The 18,899-nt window shown below is 35.7% G+C and overlaps 1 protein-coding gene across 1 annotated transcript; it reads right to left on the bottom strand.

Annotated features, from left to right (window-relative positions):
* Positions 1-2,323: 2,323 nt before the first annotated feature.
* On the bottom strand, positions 2,324-16,469 carry LOC107756699 (putative E3 ubiquitin-protein ligase SH3RF2). The gene is made up of 10 exons (XM_016573904.1): positions 16,113-16,469; positions 13,834-14,100; positions 12,015-12,110; positions 9,811-10,116; positions 6,609-6,730; positions 6,220-6,390; positions 5,056-5,297; positions 3,721-4,007; positions 3,317-3,588; positions 2,324-3,038 (listed from the first exon to the last, which is right to left on the bottom strand). Exons 1-10 carry the CDS (start codon positions 16,467-16,469, stop codon positions 2,858-2,860), a joined length of 2,301 nt encoding a protein of 766 aa, XP_016429390.1. The 3' UTR covers positions 2,324-2,857.
* Positions 16,470-18,899: the final 2,430 nt, after the last annotated feature.

Below are 18,899 nucleotides of genomic sequence, written 5' to 3'. Positions count from 1 at the left end.
CGATCTCACATATCTATGGATATCAGAGTTTAAAGGGGTCATATGATGCGATTTCAATTTTTCCTTTCTCTGCACACCTCGCTTTTTCAGACTGATGAGCTTTGTAAAAATCGACGCGTTTCAGAAAGGCGGGGCATAGAGGAGAAACAATAATGTACAGTATGTGGAAAATAATGTGTTTTTTGAACCTTAAACCGCATAAACACATTTCATTACACCAAATACACAAAATACTGTTCTTTTTAGCAGCATCATATGACCCCTTTAACCTTTGATGCATGGTATGCATTATTTTCTAACCATGAAATATTTTTTTTCAAATAAGTTTTTATTATATGAAATAGCTTCAATCATACAAATCAAAACAGATAAAAAAAAAAAACTTAGGAAAACGCTGCTCTATGGCAACCACAAAGGAAAATGGTCAAAAAGTAACGTAGTTTTTCTAAAAATACTCGGAACTCATGCAAACCAAAAATAAGTAGACCCCTATCATTTTAACCTTCACTGAAGGCTAACTCATCCTCACTCTCATCACATGGAAGAGCTAACTCTGCACTCTTCCTATTGGCCTTTCTGTAAAATGCATTTTCTGAAAAGAAGAAATAATGTTGTTATTTATGCATAAATACAACTATACTACAATAAACACTTCAAATACGTAAATAAATAACTGTGCAATCATATTATTGATGCTAATTTCTATTTTAAAAAAATCCCAATGGGGAAATACATCACTGCAATTCCACTGTGGTAGGCCTACAGCATTGCCATATGGAAACACTGATATTTTCTCAATTTACAGTAAAACTATGTTAGACAAGGTTCAATTGTGAATAAAAAATATCTAATTTACTTAACATAGATGCTACACACAAAAAAAACCCTTGAGAAGAGATGTTTAGAAATGAGGTTAATAGAGCAATTTCTGGAGCACTTCAGCAGGTGTCTTCCGTTTGGGGGTGACAGTGGGAAAAACAGTTTTGGATGGACTTTTGCATGTCATGTGACTTAAAAACAGCACATCTTAAGGCCTGCCCTTTTAGTTCCCATAGTGCAATACATTGTATTTTTTCAGAATAACAAGGAAATTAGTAGAAATTAATTCTTGCTATATGGCAACTCTGTACCAAAGGGTTAAGAGCAAGTACTAGGTAGATTTCTTACAGTCTGTTACTGATTCCAAATTACATGATAAAAATTGTAGTTAGTAACGATATTTCTGAGAAGTACATAAAGCCCATTTCTGAGAAGTACATAAAAAGTAGACTAAAAGTATACTTTCCTATTTTTAGTTTAAAAGAAGTATACTAATAGCACACTTGAATAAACTTCTTTTTCGTGAGGGCCATTACACCCCTTTTGGGTAATATAATCAGACTACTATAATCTTGTACCATATTGATATAAAAATACAAAGAGAATGAAAATATATTCCATTCGTTCGTTGTAATTGACAACACGAAGTGCATTAAACATTGCGTCAACAAACGAAATGCAGGGGGGGTGTTTATAATGAAAAGCTAATAATTAAATCCTAAAAATGTAAAATTAAAAATAAATAATTTTAAAATAACAACAATCAAAACACTTACTAAAAAAGATGAAACTTTTTTGTTTACCTACATGTCACGTGACCATTAACCAGCGTCAGAGGACTGTTAACATGCAAATGTGTTACTGAATTATTAACTTATTACTTTAAAATCTCAGAGGGGACTTTAAGTAAATATATTAGGTGAAAGAGGTTCGGCTGACAAAAGAAGTTTGGGAATGCCTGCATTGCATGTAGCTAAATAAGACGTGAATTTGTGCATTTTAAAGTGTTTGAAAGACAAAAGCCTTCCAAAGGCAAAGACTTGTGAATAATATGTAATCATGTAATCAATAAAAAAGTAACTGTAGTCTGATAACGAGTATTTTAAAATGTAATATAATCTAATTACAAGTATTTTTGGAATGGGATTAAGTAATCCAGATCAGATCAGTAATCCAGTCATCCAAAAATCATTTAATTGCTTAGTATTCTTATCATCCGTTTTTTCAATCTGATTATCATCAGTGTTATCCCATTGTCACGGAATTATAAAACATTTTTTGTTCTGCTTCAGTCTGTATTCTCTGGTTACTTTTTTTTAGGGAGTAACGCAATATTGTAATGCATTGCTTTTAAAAGTAACTTTCCCCAACACTGGATATGACAATCGATTAATGTGAAGTGGCTGCTGTTGGATTGGTTTTTTATGTGCAAAAGGAGAAAATGGTTTCATTTTTTAATGTAAACAATAATAACAGTCCTACCAAATTCAATTCAATAAAAGGCAAAAATCCCATCAGTAGAAAATTCTGAAGTCTTTTTTGTTTATTATTATTTGTTCAACCATCTTCCCAAAATTCCCCCCAAAAAAGGGACTGAGAACAGGAATGTTGAAGAATTGCATCGTCAGGATATAGATGCGATGACGTTTTATACAACAAAACAAATCCACCATTACTGTACTGAAACAACAGGATTTTGTGCGCCGAGTAAGTCATCATTAGGCTTCCCTTGATCCAACAGTCATAGATAATCGTTAGTTTCCTAGAACTAACAAACTCCCCCAACTCTCACCCCATCTAAAAGTGCAAACTGTGACTCAACATACAAAAAGGCACGTTTATCTGTCAGAACTGACTAATGATGAAGGGAAAACCTACAGGTTTTTGTGCCAGGTGGGTGTGTCTAGAAACTCGACGTGATTTGTCATACATAAGTACACAGGATATTGCTTTTAATTTAGATCTATGAACCAACAGGCTAAAACGGTGTGACTATAAACAGCACTGGACGAAGAACGTGCAGAAGAAACTGTGGCACTCAAAGGACTTTGTCTAGGATTTCCAGAACGCTGCTGTGGAAAAGGCCCGTTTTTCCACTGATCTCCTGGGTCACGAAAAGCCTTCCGTCCGCTCGAGGCCTCTGAACGACGACTATTTCTCCTTCCGTCAGCGTGAGCTCTGCATCCGTTTTAGCATTGTAACCTTTCATTACTCGATATCTGAAGAAATCAGATCAGAATGCACCGGTCAGAATGCACCAAATGCCAGGATGTGCTATACAGGATATCTAAATGCTTCTTCAGATTCTGACAGGAAATGTTTTTCGGTTAAAACAGTTTCGGTGAATTATCTCAATAAATCTCGTAGAAAATACTGTATCTGCTAAGATGGAAGAAAAAAAAAATCTGCCACTCATTTCTAGCTCATTTGCAACACAGGAGCCATTCGATCAGATAACGCAATGCTTCCTTTTAAAGACACACTCAAGAAAACCCACCTGTTAGAGCCGGGCTGGTTGTTGATCAGTACTGGCTTCATATTTAGCGAGAGGCAGTCCATAGAAGCATGATCCGGGCCTGCGCTCTTTCTGGGTGCGAGTGTTTTTGTGTCTTTAAGAACTAATGTACTTCCATCCCGACCCAAGATGGCTGAAGGGTTCCAGTGGTCCAGAGCCGAAAGACCAGGTTGGGAACTAGAGATTTGTCCTGCAGACGCCATTTTTGATGTCTGAGGAGCATCATGAGTCAGGAACCGCACTGACTTTACTGGCTAAAAGAACAACAACAAAACATGCCGATGTAATTCAATTGAATATCTGTGAGCATTTGAGAGTGAACTATCCCATTAAATCCTAGATAATCACAACTCTTAGCCCTAAAACGCTTGCAGGAGCTGTTTTACCTTCTCTGTATTGTGCTTATGAGCGTCTGGTTTGACCAGAATGGACTGAGGCGCTGCGGTGGCCTCTTTCTGGACCGGGTCCCTGCTGACCGTTTGATATCCACCAGCAGAGGGAGCTGTGGTTTCATATGCCCAATGCTGCGCCTTCATGGGGTTCGAGAACAAACCGTTTCTCTTTTTGGGAAGCACAGGTGAACGACCGAAAGTATAGATCTGCCCCAAATCCTGAGGTGGAGGCTGAAGGCTTACGATGGAATTTGAATTGTAGTTTCCGTGATGAGGCAAGCCTAAACAAAAGGTAGAGCAGAAATGAATCAGCCCACCAGACTGAACAATATATTTAATGTTGCAGAAGCTAATTTCTGTGTGTCAGCTAAAACCTAAAAATATATGAAGAGAGAATAATGACCCTATATAAATGTTCTAATCTAAATGAACTGAAAATGATTGTACTGTATTTTTAGATTGAAAGAAGTCTCTTATGCTCATCAAGGCTGCATTTATTTGATCAAAAATACTGTAAAAACAGTAATATTTTCAACTTTTTCATATATATATTTGAAAATGTACTTTATTTCTGTGATCAAAGCTGAATTTTCAGCATCATTACTTCAGTCTTCAGTGTCACATGATCTTTTTGAGATTTGATGCTCAAAAAACTTTATTATTAACTCTCACAGTTGTGCGGCTTCATATTTTTGTGGAAACGGTGACACTTTTTTTTTTTCAGGATTCTTTGATGAATAGAACGTTCAAAAGAACAGCATTTATTAACAGAAACATTCTGTAACATTATAAATGTGTTTACTGTCACATTTGAGCAATCTATTGTGTTCTTGCTGAATAAAAGTATTTTTTCCCCTAAACTTTTAAATGGTAAATGGTTTTCATAAAAATATTAAGCAGCAAAAATTGTTTTTAACATTAATAATAATAATCAGAAATGTTTCTTGAGCAGCAAATCAGCATATCAGAATGATTTCTGAAGGATCGTGTGACACTGAAGACTGGAGTAATGATGCTGAAAATTCAGCTTTGATCACAGGAATAAATTATATTTTAAAATAAATTTGAATATAATACAGTAATTTTACATTTTAAAAATATTTTACAATATTACTGCATTTTTTTTTAAATAAAAAAATGCAGCCTTGGTGAGCAGAAGAGATATATATAAAAAAATTTTAAAAAACATATTGTGTATGTTGGCTTAAAATGTCAAAATGTATAAATAAAACACAAGTTGGACTAGTTTTTCCATATAGAACAGTTGCAAGTGCAACAGCTAAAAGCTGATTTATTTTGTCACAGCGTGTCGGGCTCGTTGGCTCTCACCCCTGTGTGTGGTGTTGAGGGTGCGTCTCACTGTGCTCCATCCCTGTTTTCCACCCAGCTGCGGCGCTCTCCCAGGACTGGCAGATTGCATCAAAGCCATTGTAGTTGAAGGAGTGTCTGCGGTTACTTTGTCTAGGGCCAGGACAACAGCCTGCAGCTTGTGTGGGGTGTGGCGTTTTGTTGACACTGTACTTGTATTAGGAATGGCAGGTTTGGTTTGTTCAAGAAACCTTGCAGATGTTCTGTGGGAAAGTCAGTATATTACTGTAACCTTGATTATCAAGATAATAAGTGCTTGTAAAACTAAAACGGTTCTAAATAGAACTAAAAAGCATGCACTGTGAATTACATTAAAGAACCTGAAGAGCCCATCAATATTTTTAACAGTGTGTTTAAGATATTAAATAATGTACAGACAGAGTAGGGGTGTGCGATAATATCGTAATTGTTGTTTTAACGATAGGCCTATGTTAGCTGACACTATGAGTATGTCATTCACTTTGCAAAAAACAAACAAAAACACATCTTGAGAGTCCAAAAGCATTCACTGCATGATGAAGCCTATTAGAATGCAGTTAAAGTTACCCTATAATTCAAGTTATGAAAGCAAAAAATATCCCTGTATGGGTTTCAACAGTTCAGCAAACAAGAAGTTATTATTGAGTTACATTTTAGATACAATATTGTCTGTTTTTTTCTGTTTCGGCAACGAAAATTGTTCCAAACAGAGCCGGAGCAGAACATTTGTGCGTTTTGAATGTTTTTGAACGAATCAATGATTGAGTCAATGATTCAAAGACGCATTCAAAAAGACAATCACTTGCTTTGTTTCTAAATGAGTCAGCCGTTTTGAACGAATCGTTTGAACGAATGATTCAATGAATCACTCATTAAAACGGGGACTTTCTGCCACCTACTGGCAGTTTTAGTGTCATATTTATTTATCCATGACCTTAAACCAGCGCAAAAAACACACTCAGCAATATATTGTTTAATTATTGTTATTAAAAAAAAATCCTAATAAATATCAAAATATACTTTTTTGTCAATATCGTACACCGCTTGTAAGGAGATTAAGAAGCAAAGTATTGGAAGCATGTTTTGTAGAAGTGTCGTTGTTACTGTATGTAACCCATCTGTACTATGAACTGTACTTCTGCTCACCTGAGCACAGGTGTAACATAGTTAGCCGGCAGGATCCCTACTTTGCCTGTTCTGAGAGACAGTCCACGCAGCCAGCCCTCTTTGAATTTCCCATAAACCCCCACCATTTCACCCTTCCTCAGTTCCAGCTCCTCAGAGTGATGAGGCGTGTAGGAATACAGCGCCGCACACCTAAATATATCATCAGGTTTAAGAAGTAGTTCAAAAATGAAAATACTGCCATTATTTACTCACGCAAACCCATACTTTGATGTATGAGGGAAAAAAAATCAATGTAAAGATTCTTCAGAAACACATTAACGATATACAAATTTAAACTTGTTTAGCTTTAATTCAAGAAAATCTTTTAGATGATCGTCAAAGATACATATGATCCCAGAAACACTTACACACTGATGGAGAGCTGCTGGGTGGCAGACATCTTGCTCTCTGACGGCAGGGGGGACGCCTGAGGGTTAATCAGTGCCATGGTGATGGTCGGCGGACTTTCACCATTCATTGTTCTGTCTCTCTGTAATAGTCAGAAAGTAACTGGTAATTTTCTTATCTTTGCGCAGACACTGACAGCAATGTAATCTCTTCAGTACAAGTGTAGAACAGATTTGTTGAACTCCAAACATTCATGCTTATGTAGCCTTCTGATAACATATGTTGAATAATAGTAGTAAAGTTTTCAATAACTTTATGATAACTAATTAACAAAACAAAGACACAAAGTAAGACAAGATGAAAAAATAAGGCAAGACAAAAACAATAAAACAAAAAGACAAGACTAAACAAAAGGCAAAAACAAAGCAAAACAAGACGGGCAAAAACAAAATAAAAAAGATGACAAAAAACAAAGAAAAAAAAAACAAGATAAACAAAACACAAGAATAAAAACAACTTAAAATGAGCAACATCAAAATAAACAAAGACAAGACTAAACAAAAGGCAAAAACCAAGCAAAACTAAAACAAGCTAAAACAAAAAGACTAAAAACAAGACAAAAACAAAGCAAAACAAAAAAACAAGACAAGACAAAAATAAAATTAACAAAAGAAAAGACTAAAACAAACACAAAAACCAACCCAAAACCAAAAAACAAGATGACAAAAACAAAATTAAACAAAAGACAAGACTAAAAACAAAAGGCAAAAACAAAGCAAAAAAGATCAGCAAAAACTAAATAAAAAGAGACTAAAAACAACACAAAAAAAGCTAAGCAAAAACAAAACAAACAAACAAAATACTAAAAACAAATACAAAAATAAAACAAGATAAGCAAAAACAAAATAATCAAGACTGTAAAACAAAAGACCATCAGGAACATTTGCTCACTGATTGCTTTGAATCTTGGCTGATTGCTGATGGATTGGCATATTAAGGTTATTGTAAAAAGTTTCAATGTTAGCCTAATTCAGGAGTCTTTTTGTGTAGTTCTCTTGCATAACAGCAAATAAAACAAGCTAAGATCCAGTCTAAAATTAGTGCATTATTAAAGCATGATGAAACGAGAGACCAATCTGTGAATTCTGTAACTTTGACAATTTCCACGCCTCTCTTAATCACTTACACCTACAGTATGTCCCATAATTATCTCAGAGAGAGCAGGTGATTACAGCTTAGTTACATCAGCACTGCCACAGAAGACACAGAAGGCCTAGAGAGTTATACATTAACATGTTTTATTCAAAGCGACTTACAAATGAGAAATACAGCATAGGTGATTCCTCCTAGCGAGGCGGTAACATAAGAAGTGCTGCGATCCAAATTGCATGTTAAAACTACCAGATAAGTACAATAGAATAGAGCATGTACTTTAAGAGAGTCAGTTCGGTCCCGCAGTATATTGCACTGAAATCCTGGTGTAGCATTTACTTTGAAATACTTTTCACTCAGAAACTGCTAGTAAATTTCATAAATAATTACAAATAAATGGCACATTGAATTAAACTTGAAATTTGGAGTAGAAAGACATCATATATTATTTACAACTTCATTTACGTTTATAATCAGTTCGATGTCTGCTTTCTTCCTGTAGAGGCTTTATATTCTTTACACTTTTCAAGTCATTTGAGAATCCAAAAGCATTCACTGTGCGATGAAGCCTATTAGGATGCAGTTAGAATGACACTATAATTCAAGTTATGAAAGCAAAAAACATCCCAGTGTGTGTTTTATGTCTTTTATATTTATATAGTTAATAATATCACACAAGCAACAGCCATTTTCCTAAATATTAGCGCATGAGCAAATCGCAAATGTGATATTAATTTTACACAACCGTAAATTCAACAAACATGAATTTAATTGAGCGAGTTACATTTTACATGTTTTTTCTGTTTCGCCCACAAAAATAGTTTCAATCAAAGCCGGATCAGAATATTTGTCCGTCTCAGAGTGTTTCCTTCTTGAATGAATCTGTTTGTGAACGAATCAATGATTCAATGATCTATTAGTAAAGACTGTTGTTTCTAAATGAATCAGCTGTTTTGAATGAATTTTATGAATGCATGATCCAATGAATCACTCATTAAGACAGGAACTTGTCGCCACCTACTGGCAGTTTTAGTGTCATATTTATTTATCCATAACAGGCCTAAACCAGCCAAGGTACCAGTATTAAAACACGCTCCGACAAATATTGTTTAATTATAGTTATCGTAAAATCTCAATAAATATAGAGATATAATTTTTTGTCAATATCACACACCTCTACAGCACCTTCTGCAAAATCTTCTTTTGTGTTCCATTAAAGTAAGATGCTCATGATGGGTTTGCACCGGCGATGAGTAAATAATGACATAATTTTTATTTTTGGGTGAACTATTGCTTTAAATATTTTCTTTCCCATCAGAAAGACACTGCTGAGTCAGAAACAGTGGGCATGTTTCCTGTGGCTTCAGAGTGTTGCACAATCTGAAGAAAAAAACACAAATAATGCACAGAATCCAGTGTTAACTGGCCCCTGGGTAGGTTGTAATATGAGTGACTCGTCTCTCCGTGATGTGATGTTCTCCTCGCCTTCTATTAATGACCCAGCTGATGGCAGGAGGAGAGAGAGAGTCACCGCTCAGTGGAGAGGAATGAGCCTTTCAACCAGATAAGAGGAAAGTGTTATGTAACCCTATATGAGTCATGAGCTTGATAACAGAGAATGGGGCATTTTTAGCTCTCAAACACACTGGCTTCCTCTCACACAGGAAAACATCTCATGCTGACAGAGGAGAGAAATATTTACACCTGTTTTTGAGGGAAAAGTCAAGAAAATGCAAGAAGGAACAGCTCGTTTTAGGTGATTTCAGTGCATTGTTTCTAATAAAATCAAACGTGTGACACCGACACAATCTTGTGAAGCGGGCACATTTGCATCACAGACACATAAGATATTATAATACTAGTTCCGTGTCTATACAAACACATCTCTGACTCATCGAATCCAAATAGGATGTTAAACTCACCATTTATAATTTAGTGTAGCTAAATCACTGCACTGAATGAAAAAACACATGCATGGCTAAAAAAAATGCATGGCTAACTAATCGCATGTCTGCATAGCAAATAAACAGCCAATCATAATTCCTTCACAAACAAACAGGGGCTGCTCACCTTAGGCAAGTTTCTGTGAGAGCTCCTCAGACGTGGCTTGTTAAATGTGGCGAGTTGTGGTGTCTTGCTGGAGGACGGCTGTGTGCTGGAGCTGATGTGAAGCGGCTGCTGGCTCTGGCTGAAGGGAGGATAGTTCAGGCTGTTCAGCAGACTGACATTTGGAGGCCTGGCCGACTTGTGAGATGCTCCAGCGATCCGCCTGGGGACGCAAGCATCGGCGTTGACCCTGCCGCCGCTCCGTGGGTGCGATTCCACCGAGTCTCTCCTTTTGCGTTTTTCCAGAAGCTCGTACGCCGCCGGATTCGGCTGCAACGGGAAAACACAAAGCAGTTTAAAAAGAAGCCGAGATGCACAATAAAGCCATGCTGGGTTGCATAAGCCCCTCTACCTGCTGCGTCTGAGTTTGTCAGAAAGAAAAGTGCTATTAGTCCCACCTGCTCGCCCTAAACTTCCTGTGTAAGTGGCAGCTGGAGCTGCCGATCTGAGGAGCGCGTCGTTACGATGGACTGGTGCAGCACATGTGGGCAGGAGAAGTGACGCTCCCCCTCTCTGTTCCCATGATGTGCTGCTCTGCCACCGAAGTAAAAGAAAGCATTACTGTGCCTTCACGCCTGGCTGCTCACCGCTGAGATGCCCGACCGGTGTTGAGAGCGAGGCTGGCTGTTTTATCTGCCTAACCTCAGATACAGCATTCCTATCTGGAGCTTGATTATCCGCTGGCACATGAAGTTCACTGGAGCAGCAGTGGTGGAAGAATGCACATCAGTCACAGGACTGCAGCGTCACAGATAGCAAGCTCACTAAAAGCTCGTTATCATGCTCCGTAAGTAGCTACCGCCACCATCAGCACTAAGTGATAAGGGCCTATTGTTCTGAATTTAACTGTGACATTAAACAGAGACACGATTAGGGGACATTAAAAAGATTGGCAAGCAATGACGAAGATTTCACGTCACACTGTAATTTATGAGTGAAATCATTTTTGATTATTATTGCATAAAGGCTTAGAAAGTGCAAAATAGTAAAAAATATCTGGGTTTTAATTTCAAAATCAAAAGAATGATATTTTGCACAAAGAAGCCTATTTTTAGGATCATTACATTTTTGCTGTGACATTATTTTCACGACAATTAAGCAAATATCCTCCATTCTCAGTGGTCTAATCATTTTCTCATTACTGTAGTTGCTTAAATCAGGGGTCTTCGGTCTGTGGCGGCACTGCAGGTGTCTGCCAATTACTTTTTGATCTGAACTTTTGGTTAACGAAAATATGAAAATATGCAATAAGCAAAAATACAATATTAAGTGAACTTCAGCCAAAGCTCAAGTTAAAAAAACTAAAGTTCAGAAGTTCACTATTGCATTTAATCATTACATTGTTTGGAGCATAAGAAGCAAATGGGATTATTTATTTTTTATTTATTTTATTAGTGGATTTATTACAATTTATTTGTAAACTCAAAATGTTATGTACAACTATATGCACATCAATAATAAATATTTCAGGCATTTTCAATGTAATGTAAGCATCACAACAAAGTATGTGAATCAGGGTTATTGTAGTTAACTAAAACCATTAAAAAAAACATTTTCATTACTTGAAATAAGTGAAATAAAATATAAAACAACTTATTTAACAATTTATTTCAGCTAGTTTTCAAGGCAACATTTCTCAGTTTCATTTTCAGGTTAACTTGATGTACTAAAATAACTAAAACTGAAATGATTAAAAACTACAAAAATAACAAAAGACACAAAATTGCTAACAATTTTAACTAAAATATTACAAAAAATCAAATATTCAGTATTAACGAGAAAACTAAATAGTATCTCAGTGATACTAAAATAACACTGATGTAAATACAGTAATATTGTATACTTTGTGCAAGCTATTATTAAAGTGCAATGCTTATTTTCATACAAATAAAAAAAGGTTGAAGACTCCTGGTTTAAATTGCTAAACAGATTCGAATGTACAGTTCAAAGTATGCATTATGGTTGCACTGTCTTTTATTTATGCTCATTTTAAAATAATAATAAAAAAAACATTGTCCAATATTTTTGCAATGCAGTGAAAATTTTAAAATAGACTTTTTACTTTATGCAAAATATGAATTCTTGTTTTATTATTTTATGATTATCTGGACATTTCTTTGGGAGATTCACCGTGTTTTGAAATCGAGAATAAAAGCCTGTTGTCTTACCTCTGTGAGCTCCAAAGGAAAAATCCCAACTTTGTCTCCAAGTTTACCCTCGACCCAATTTTCATTCACTTGTTTAATAAGAGTAATGCTGTCTCCCTGCGGGGGGAAAGAGAGATAGGCATGTGTTAGGCCGCTGTGGGTGCAGGACGTCCCTGAAGACGTTTACCCGGCTTGAATCCCTCTAAGCTGCAGGCTTATTACACCCTTTACTCGGCTCCAGACCTATTTGGACCATCTGCTCTCAGAAAAAATATAAACACTCCAGGAAAATCTCCTTTAATGGATGCTGTGCCTGAGTCAGAACTGTTATATAATTCAAGTCCTGCGGTGTGACTAACAATACTGCTACATCACAGAGCCCAAAGAAGAGAGCTTTATTTGCTTCCCAGGTTCCACACTGAATCACAAAAATGAGGCAAGTAATACTAAACATGCTTATGTTCAACATACAATGACCCCAAAAAGTATTTAGACACTTCACTCACACATACAAATCTAGGAATATAATTAAAGTGACACTAAATAAAAAAATAAATAAAAATAATCCCATTTGTTTCTTATGCTCCAATCAATGCTCCAAGAAATGCCGTTTCTGTTTTGGAATTAAAATAATAATAATAATAATAATAATAATAAAGGTAATTTTTATGATTTTTTTAAATCTCACACTTCAGACTTTTTCTATAAAAGTCACAATGACATTTAAAAAAAAAAAAAACAGAATTTCAAGATGTAAACTCAGAATTCAGAGAAAAAAGTTAGAATTCTGAATTTATATCTCACAATTCTGACTTTTTTCACAGAATTACGAGAAACAAAATTCGAATTGTGAGATATAAACTCAGAAATTGAATTGTGAGAAAAACTTTACATTTACATGTTTTAATTCTGTGGCAGAAACGGGCTTCCATATTTTGTGGCTGTTAAAGTAGTTGCAAAGGTCATCGCAAATATAGCTTAGAAAAGTGCAGTCTAGCATTATTGAGCAGATGGCACTTGCTTTGATGTTTTGTTAATGCAAACACATTTTTGATCGCTTAAAGGGTTAGTTCACCCAAGAATGAAAATTATGTCATTAATTACTCACCCTCGTGTTGTTCAAAGCCCGTAAGACCTTCGTTCATCTTCGGAACACAATTTAAGATATTTTTGATGAAATCTGAGGGCTCTCTGATCCTCCCATAGACAGCAAGGTAACTACCACGTTCAAGGTCCAGAAAAGTACCAAGATGATCGACAAAGTAGTCCGTGTGACATCAGTGGTTCAACTGTAAAGTTACGAAGCTACGAGAATACTTTTTTGCGCAAAGAAAACAAAAATAACTTTATTCCGACTTTATTCTACCGATACTGCGTCACTTGTGGACGTGCGCAAAGAAAACAAAAATAACGACTTTATTCCACATTTTCGTATCAGTAGAATAAAGTCGGAATAAAGTTATTTTCTCGTAGCTTTGTAACTTTACAGTTGAACCACTGATGTCACACGGACTACTTTGTCGATCATCTTGGTACTTTTCTGGACCTTGAACGTGGTCGTTACCTTCCTGTCTATGGGAGAGTCAGAGAGCTCTCGGATTTCATCAAAAATATCTTAAATTGTGTTCCGAAGATGAACGAAGGTCTTACGGGTTTGGAACGACACGAGGGTGAGTAATTAATTACTAAATTTAAATTTTTGAGTGAACTAACCCTTTAAGTGTACAAATACTTTTTGTGGCCACTTTACCAACCCAACTGAATTGTGGCAGTACATTGATTAAAGAAGAAGAAATCAACTGAAATGCATATAAAGCACAGATAAAGCACAGAGACGAACCTTGAAGAAGGTTAAGCATTCCTTGCTGTCGTCCGTATCCAGATTGTTAGCATTGAAGTCATAAAGTGCTCTGCAGAGGGCCAGCGGCTGCGGCTGCGCACTTATGACCCGCACCACATCCACTGGAACCAGACCGCTGCTGTCTTTGCCTTCGCCATAATACCAGTTATCATCTACTCTCCAGCGCAGATGAATGATGCCACCTGACTTCATCGTCAGCTCTCCAGGTGCGTTACCCTGGAAATCATATAAAGCTTGAGCTTGCACCTGAAACAAATAAAAAATGCATAGGGAAGACTGTCAAGAACTTATCCTGATCATAACTCAAATAAAAATAATGAAGCCATTCTAGGACCATTATATTTTTACATTGTGCCATTATTTTCATGACAATTAAATACATACTGTAATGCACAAAAAAAAAGATATATCACTTGAATTATTACAAAAATTCAGCTTTCGATGTACAAAGGGGTTTTCAAAAATCAAAACAATAAAAGTTTAATACAGCTTAAATTTTTCCACCAAATATTAGAATGTATTCTGTATAATTTATTTTTTCTGAGACAAAAACAATGTCTATCATACATGCATGTTTACCTTGATTTACAGCAGACACCCACTATAATGTCATTCAGTTTAACAATAGTTCATATACCAAAAAAAATCTCGTCAGGCAGATTAAGAACAAGAAACATTAGATGACATTAAAAGACTCTATTTAAGGATCACAGTTCAGCCCCCAAAAACTAATTCATTATCATTTTAAATCTTTACCAAACCTACTAAACCTATCCTTCAAACCACTACATTTTACTCTGCAAGAAGTTTTTAAACATTTAAAATATAATCACTTATTCTTTTATATATTTTAATAAGTACAGGTCAGAATTAGCACGTTGTTTCATTTTTATATAAATATACAGTATCTGTTATACATTATTTCACCCATATTTTGACCGTTTATTTTGACAATGGTATTCTAAACATTAAAGTAGACACTTTATTTGCATTTAATATGCTTTCTATGTATATAAATAAATCACTTTTGTAAATTTAATTACAAAAGTGTAATTGTCTCGTATTTGACCCGTATTTATATATATATATATATATATATTTTTTTTTTTTTCTGACATATGAGTATAAATAAAAGTACATTGAATTTTGTACAAAACATATCATAAAATAAGTTTAAGACCCCTGGTTTAAATTGTAAAACAGATCTGAAAGTACAGTTGAAGAATGCATTATGGTATACCTGTTGTATTGTTTTTAATTTATGCTCTTTTTAATAATGATAAAAAGCTACATTGAATAGCTAAATAGATATTAGAAAAGTGAAACATTAATGCAAAAATATATATTAATAAAAAAATATAGAGTTTTTTTAGACAAGTGACTTCTGCAAATAACACAGCTTCTAACAGCGCTCTTTATTATTGTATATTATCTCTCCAGCACTTCAAATGCACGTTAACTAAATTAGAGGCGTGGAATGAGAAACGCAGTGGGAAAAGTAAAGAAGTAAAGTTTCCCCGGAGCTCAAAAGCATCCCAAACTTTTAAACAGCATTAATGTTTGTGGCTGCAAATGCAATGGCATTTTTCCCAAGTGAAATTCAAGTCCACCGACCTACTTAAACCAAACCAAGGCCCAGTGTGTTTCAATGGACATTGTTAAACACGCAGAGATAATGGGGCTCTTAAGCAAACTGACCTCCCATATAAGACAACACAAAAACCATACTGATATATTTAAATACACTGTACACATTTCATAATGATTTACGCTGCACAGGATTATAGCTCTGTTGAAAATCAAACATCATGCTCGATCTGTTTGATGTGGCACGACGACAGACACGGTGTAATATGATACATACCGGAGAAAGTTTGGAAAATATTCATATTCTATATCAGAATAATTATAAATCTAATTCACATCACAACCCCAAAAAGATTAAAGCGTTTTTGAAAATCTGTTTGATGTGGCACGACGACAGACACGGTGTAATATGATACATACCGGAGAAAGTTTGGAAAATATTCATATTCTATATCAGAATAATAATAAATCGAATTCACATCACAACCCCAAAAAGATTAAAGCGTTTAATTCCGAAAGAAAAGCAAACAAGCCTAATCAAGCCTTAAGTGCATGTCACAAAAAAACACTAACAGCAGCTGCACAAAAAGACAAAGACTGCTTTTAAGTCTGTGCATTTCAAATCGTTATTCACGCTCTAATGCAACAAAAGCACATGTCGTACTTCTTACCCCCTGTGTGTACTGCCCCACTTTGGCCAGATCTTGAATGCGACTGCTTAAAAGGTCCTCCTGGACTGCAGAGCTGATATATCTGACGGATCTGTCCCTCGGTGTGCCCAGCGGACCCCGTTCCTGGAGGCTCTCGAGGAGTCTCAGCAGCAGCGGGTTGGCAGGGAGCTCCTGCACTGATCCTGGAACAGCAGCTCTGCACTCTGGACAGCACATCTGATGAGGGTGTGAAGCCTCGTGCTGCTGAAGGCATGCCATGCAGAACGTGTGCTGGCACGGCATGACCTTGGCAGACTCCTCCAAAGGCTCCATACACAAAGGACACTCCAACAGGTCCAAAACAGCCAGATCCTCCATCACTCCTTCAGCACACACAGTTTTATAACATATTCAGAACTACTTTAGCCAAAAATACATATCGGTAGCACTTTGTTTTACAGTCCTCTTACATACTATGTCCTTAGGCTATTATAGTAATTACAATTACTAGGTAATAACTAGGTACTAATCCTAACCCTACCCCATAGTTACCTTATATTACCAGTTCTTAGGTAGGTACACTATAAGTACACTGTAAGTGCATGTAAGCTCACGTACTGTAAAAAATAAAGTGCAAACGACATCTTATTATATAATGATTTCTGACTGTAAACCTCGAGCTATGTACTTCCGTCAACACCTGTTCATTGTAATATGCAAATAGCCTAGGTGTGAACAACAGACGAACGACATCTGTAAATACAGACACGAGCTTTGTTAAAAAATATATATAATCTACCTTAACTGTACTTCCGTCAACACCTGTTCATTGTAATATGCAAATAGCCTAGGTGTGAACAACAGACGAACGACATCTGTAAATACAGACACGAGCTTTGTTAAAAATATATATATATAATCTACCTTAACTAAGCTTACATGTCAAAACCATTTGCGCTGTTATGATCCTGAGGAGAAACGAAAGGTGAGTTTTCATTGAAATCAAGATCGCACGAGCCGCGCGTGACGTCACGTCTACCTGGTGACACGAAAACACCTTCGCAGCGAAAACGAGGTATAAAACTGAACATTGTACTCAAATACAGTTAAACATTCACGTACCTGCTGTCCCGTAAGAATAGGAGAAGAGAGGAAAGGGCACAGGCGATTGAGAGAGCTGCTCTAAACTGGATGTTTGCGGTCAGGTGTCATCTTACAGCTCAATGTCACTGAGATTCAGCCAGAAATGCTCTGAATGTGAGGGAAAACACTACGGAAGACCTCTGAAGCCAGAAATAATGCTTTCATTGCAACTGTGCACCTGTATAATTTAAACTATATCAATTAAATGATCAGTAGAGAGACATATTTATATGTATGCCACATGCATTTATTTTGCATTTATTTAAAATATTATTTGAGCTGTTTTATTTTCTGTAAAAAAATTTTTTAATAGAATCTGACTTTTTTTTTTACCCTGTTAGCAACATTTGTCCAAATTCAGTTTTGTGTGATTTTGAAATACATTCAAATTTACAGTAAAGATTAAATAAACATTAAAATGAAATGGACAATTTGTGAAATATTTATAAAATAGCTATTTAAGAATGAGGAACAGGGCTGTTTTTAAGCCGTCACTCAATAAAAGTTAGTTAGTTTGGTGCCAAAATGCTGGTTTGTAGTTACTGATAAACTTATAGCCTGTTTTTGTTTTTTTTGCTGAATGGAATGGTTTGAATGGAAAATAATTAAGAGATTATTTACTTGTGTACCCATCAGGCTGTAGAAAGTCATTTACTAGTGAATATAAATTAAACAGATAATCGAAATATCAATGTCATGACATTTAGACAATTATGTTGATTTTATCAACATATGTATGATTTTATTTTATTTTTATTTATTTTTGGGATCCACCTTTGAGTTGGGACAGGCCGAAATCAAGGATGAAGTTTTGACAGCTAGCTGTTTTTCATGCTTGGGCAGTATTATTTTAGATAATAGTTTATAAAATAAATCCCACAACAAAACTGGATTTGTGCCTGTACTGGTATAAAACCAAAGTTTACCATAATTGTGGAATGTGCCATACACTATAAATAAGACACAGAGATCAATAGCTGAATGAGTTATATAGAAAATTGCAAGGTCCAAGTTCATTTTAAAGTAATACTCGCGCCCTCTAGTGGTGGAAAAAGCAATTGAATCATGTTTTAAATATAGCATTGCCTTATAATTTCATTAGTTATTTAAGTTTTTCATAAAAGCAACCCCATCGGGAAACTTGTCTCTTTTTTTTTTCGTCTTACATGAACAGTAATCTGTCTTCAGTCAGACAGATAAATGAGCAGTGGATCTATTGACAGATAAGACAAGACATGCCTAATGATGATGGTGGTGACTGCAGCCTTAGTCAGCGCATAAATCATCTCCTGCTTTACCCTGCAATGAAACAATCCAGACATCTGTTTTAAATCTATGGGATTTCAGTTTCACACATCCCTTAAACCCCAAAGTCCCGTTAACATCTCACGGCTAAATTATTCATTAATATTGGCTCTGCGTTTCTGCACAAGTTCAGGACGTTCACTTAAATTTTTTAAGGGTGCATGAATTTTTTATCTGTTTTGTAAGTCCGCGGAAATATGGGAGGTTTTGGTTTTTTTAGAGATTCTTTAAAAGATACATTTATTTTCTTTTTATGTTTGTGATCTCCTGTAGTTTCATATCAGTGGTCTTCGGTGCTCATTGAAGTGCTCCATGCATGCTTTTCTAGTAATCAGTTTGTTAGATTAGGTTAACGACCTG

The sequence above is a fragment of the Sinocyclocheilus rhinocerous genome, unplaced genomic scaffold (assembly GCF_001515625.1).
Source record: "Sinocyclocheilus rhinocerous isolate Xijiao unplaced genomic scaffold, SAMN03320098_v1.1 scaffold892, whole genome shotgun sequence".
NCBI lineage: Eukaryota > Metazoa > Chordata > Actinopteri > Cypriniformes > Cyprinidae > Sinocyclocheilus > Sinocyclocheilus rhinocerous.
This window is presented reverse-complemented; position numbering and strand designations above follow the sequence as displayed.

Excerpts from the sequence above, each read along its gene's own strand:
- LOC107756699 (XM_016573904.1), bottom strand. The coding sequence starts at position 16,469 with ATGGAGGATCTGGCTGTTTTGGACCTGTTGGAGTGTCCTTTGTGTATG. Across the intron at positions 6,731-9,810 it reads CTCACAGAAACTTGCCTAAG|AGAGACAGAACAATGAATGG; the intron begins GTGAGCAGCCCC and ends TGACTATTACAG. Across the intron at positions 5,298-6,219 it reads TATGTTACACCTGTGCTCAG|AACATCTGCAAGGTTTCTTG; the intron begins GTGAGCAGAAGT and ends ACTTTCCCACAG.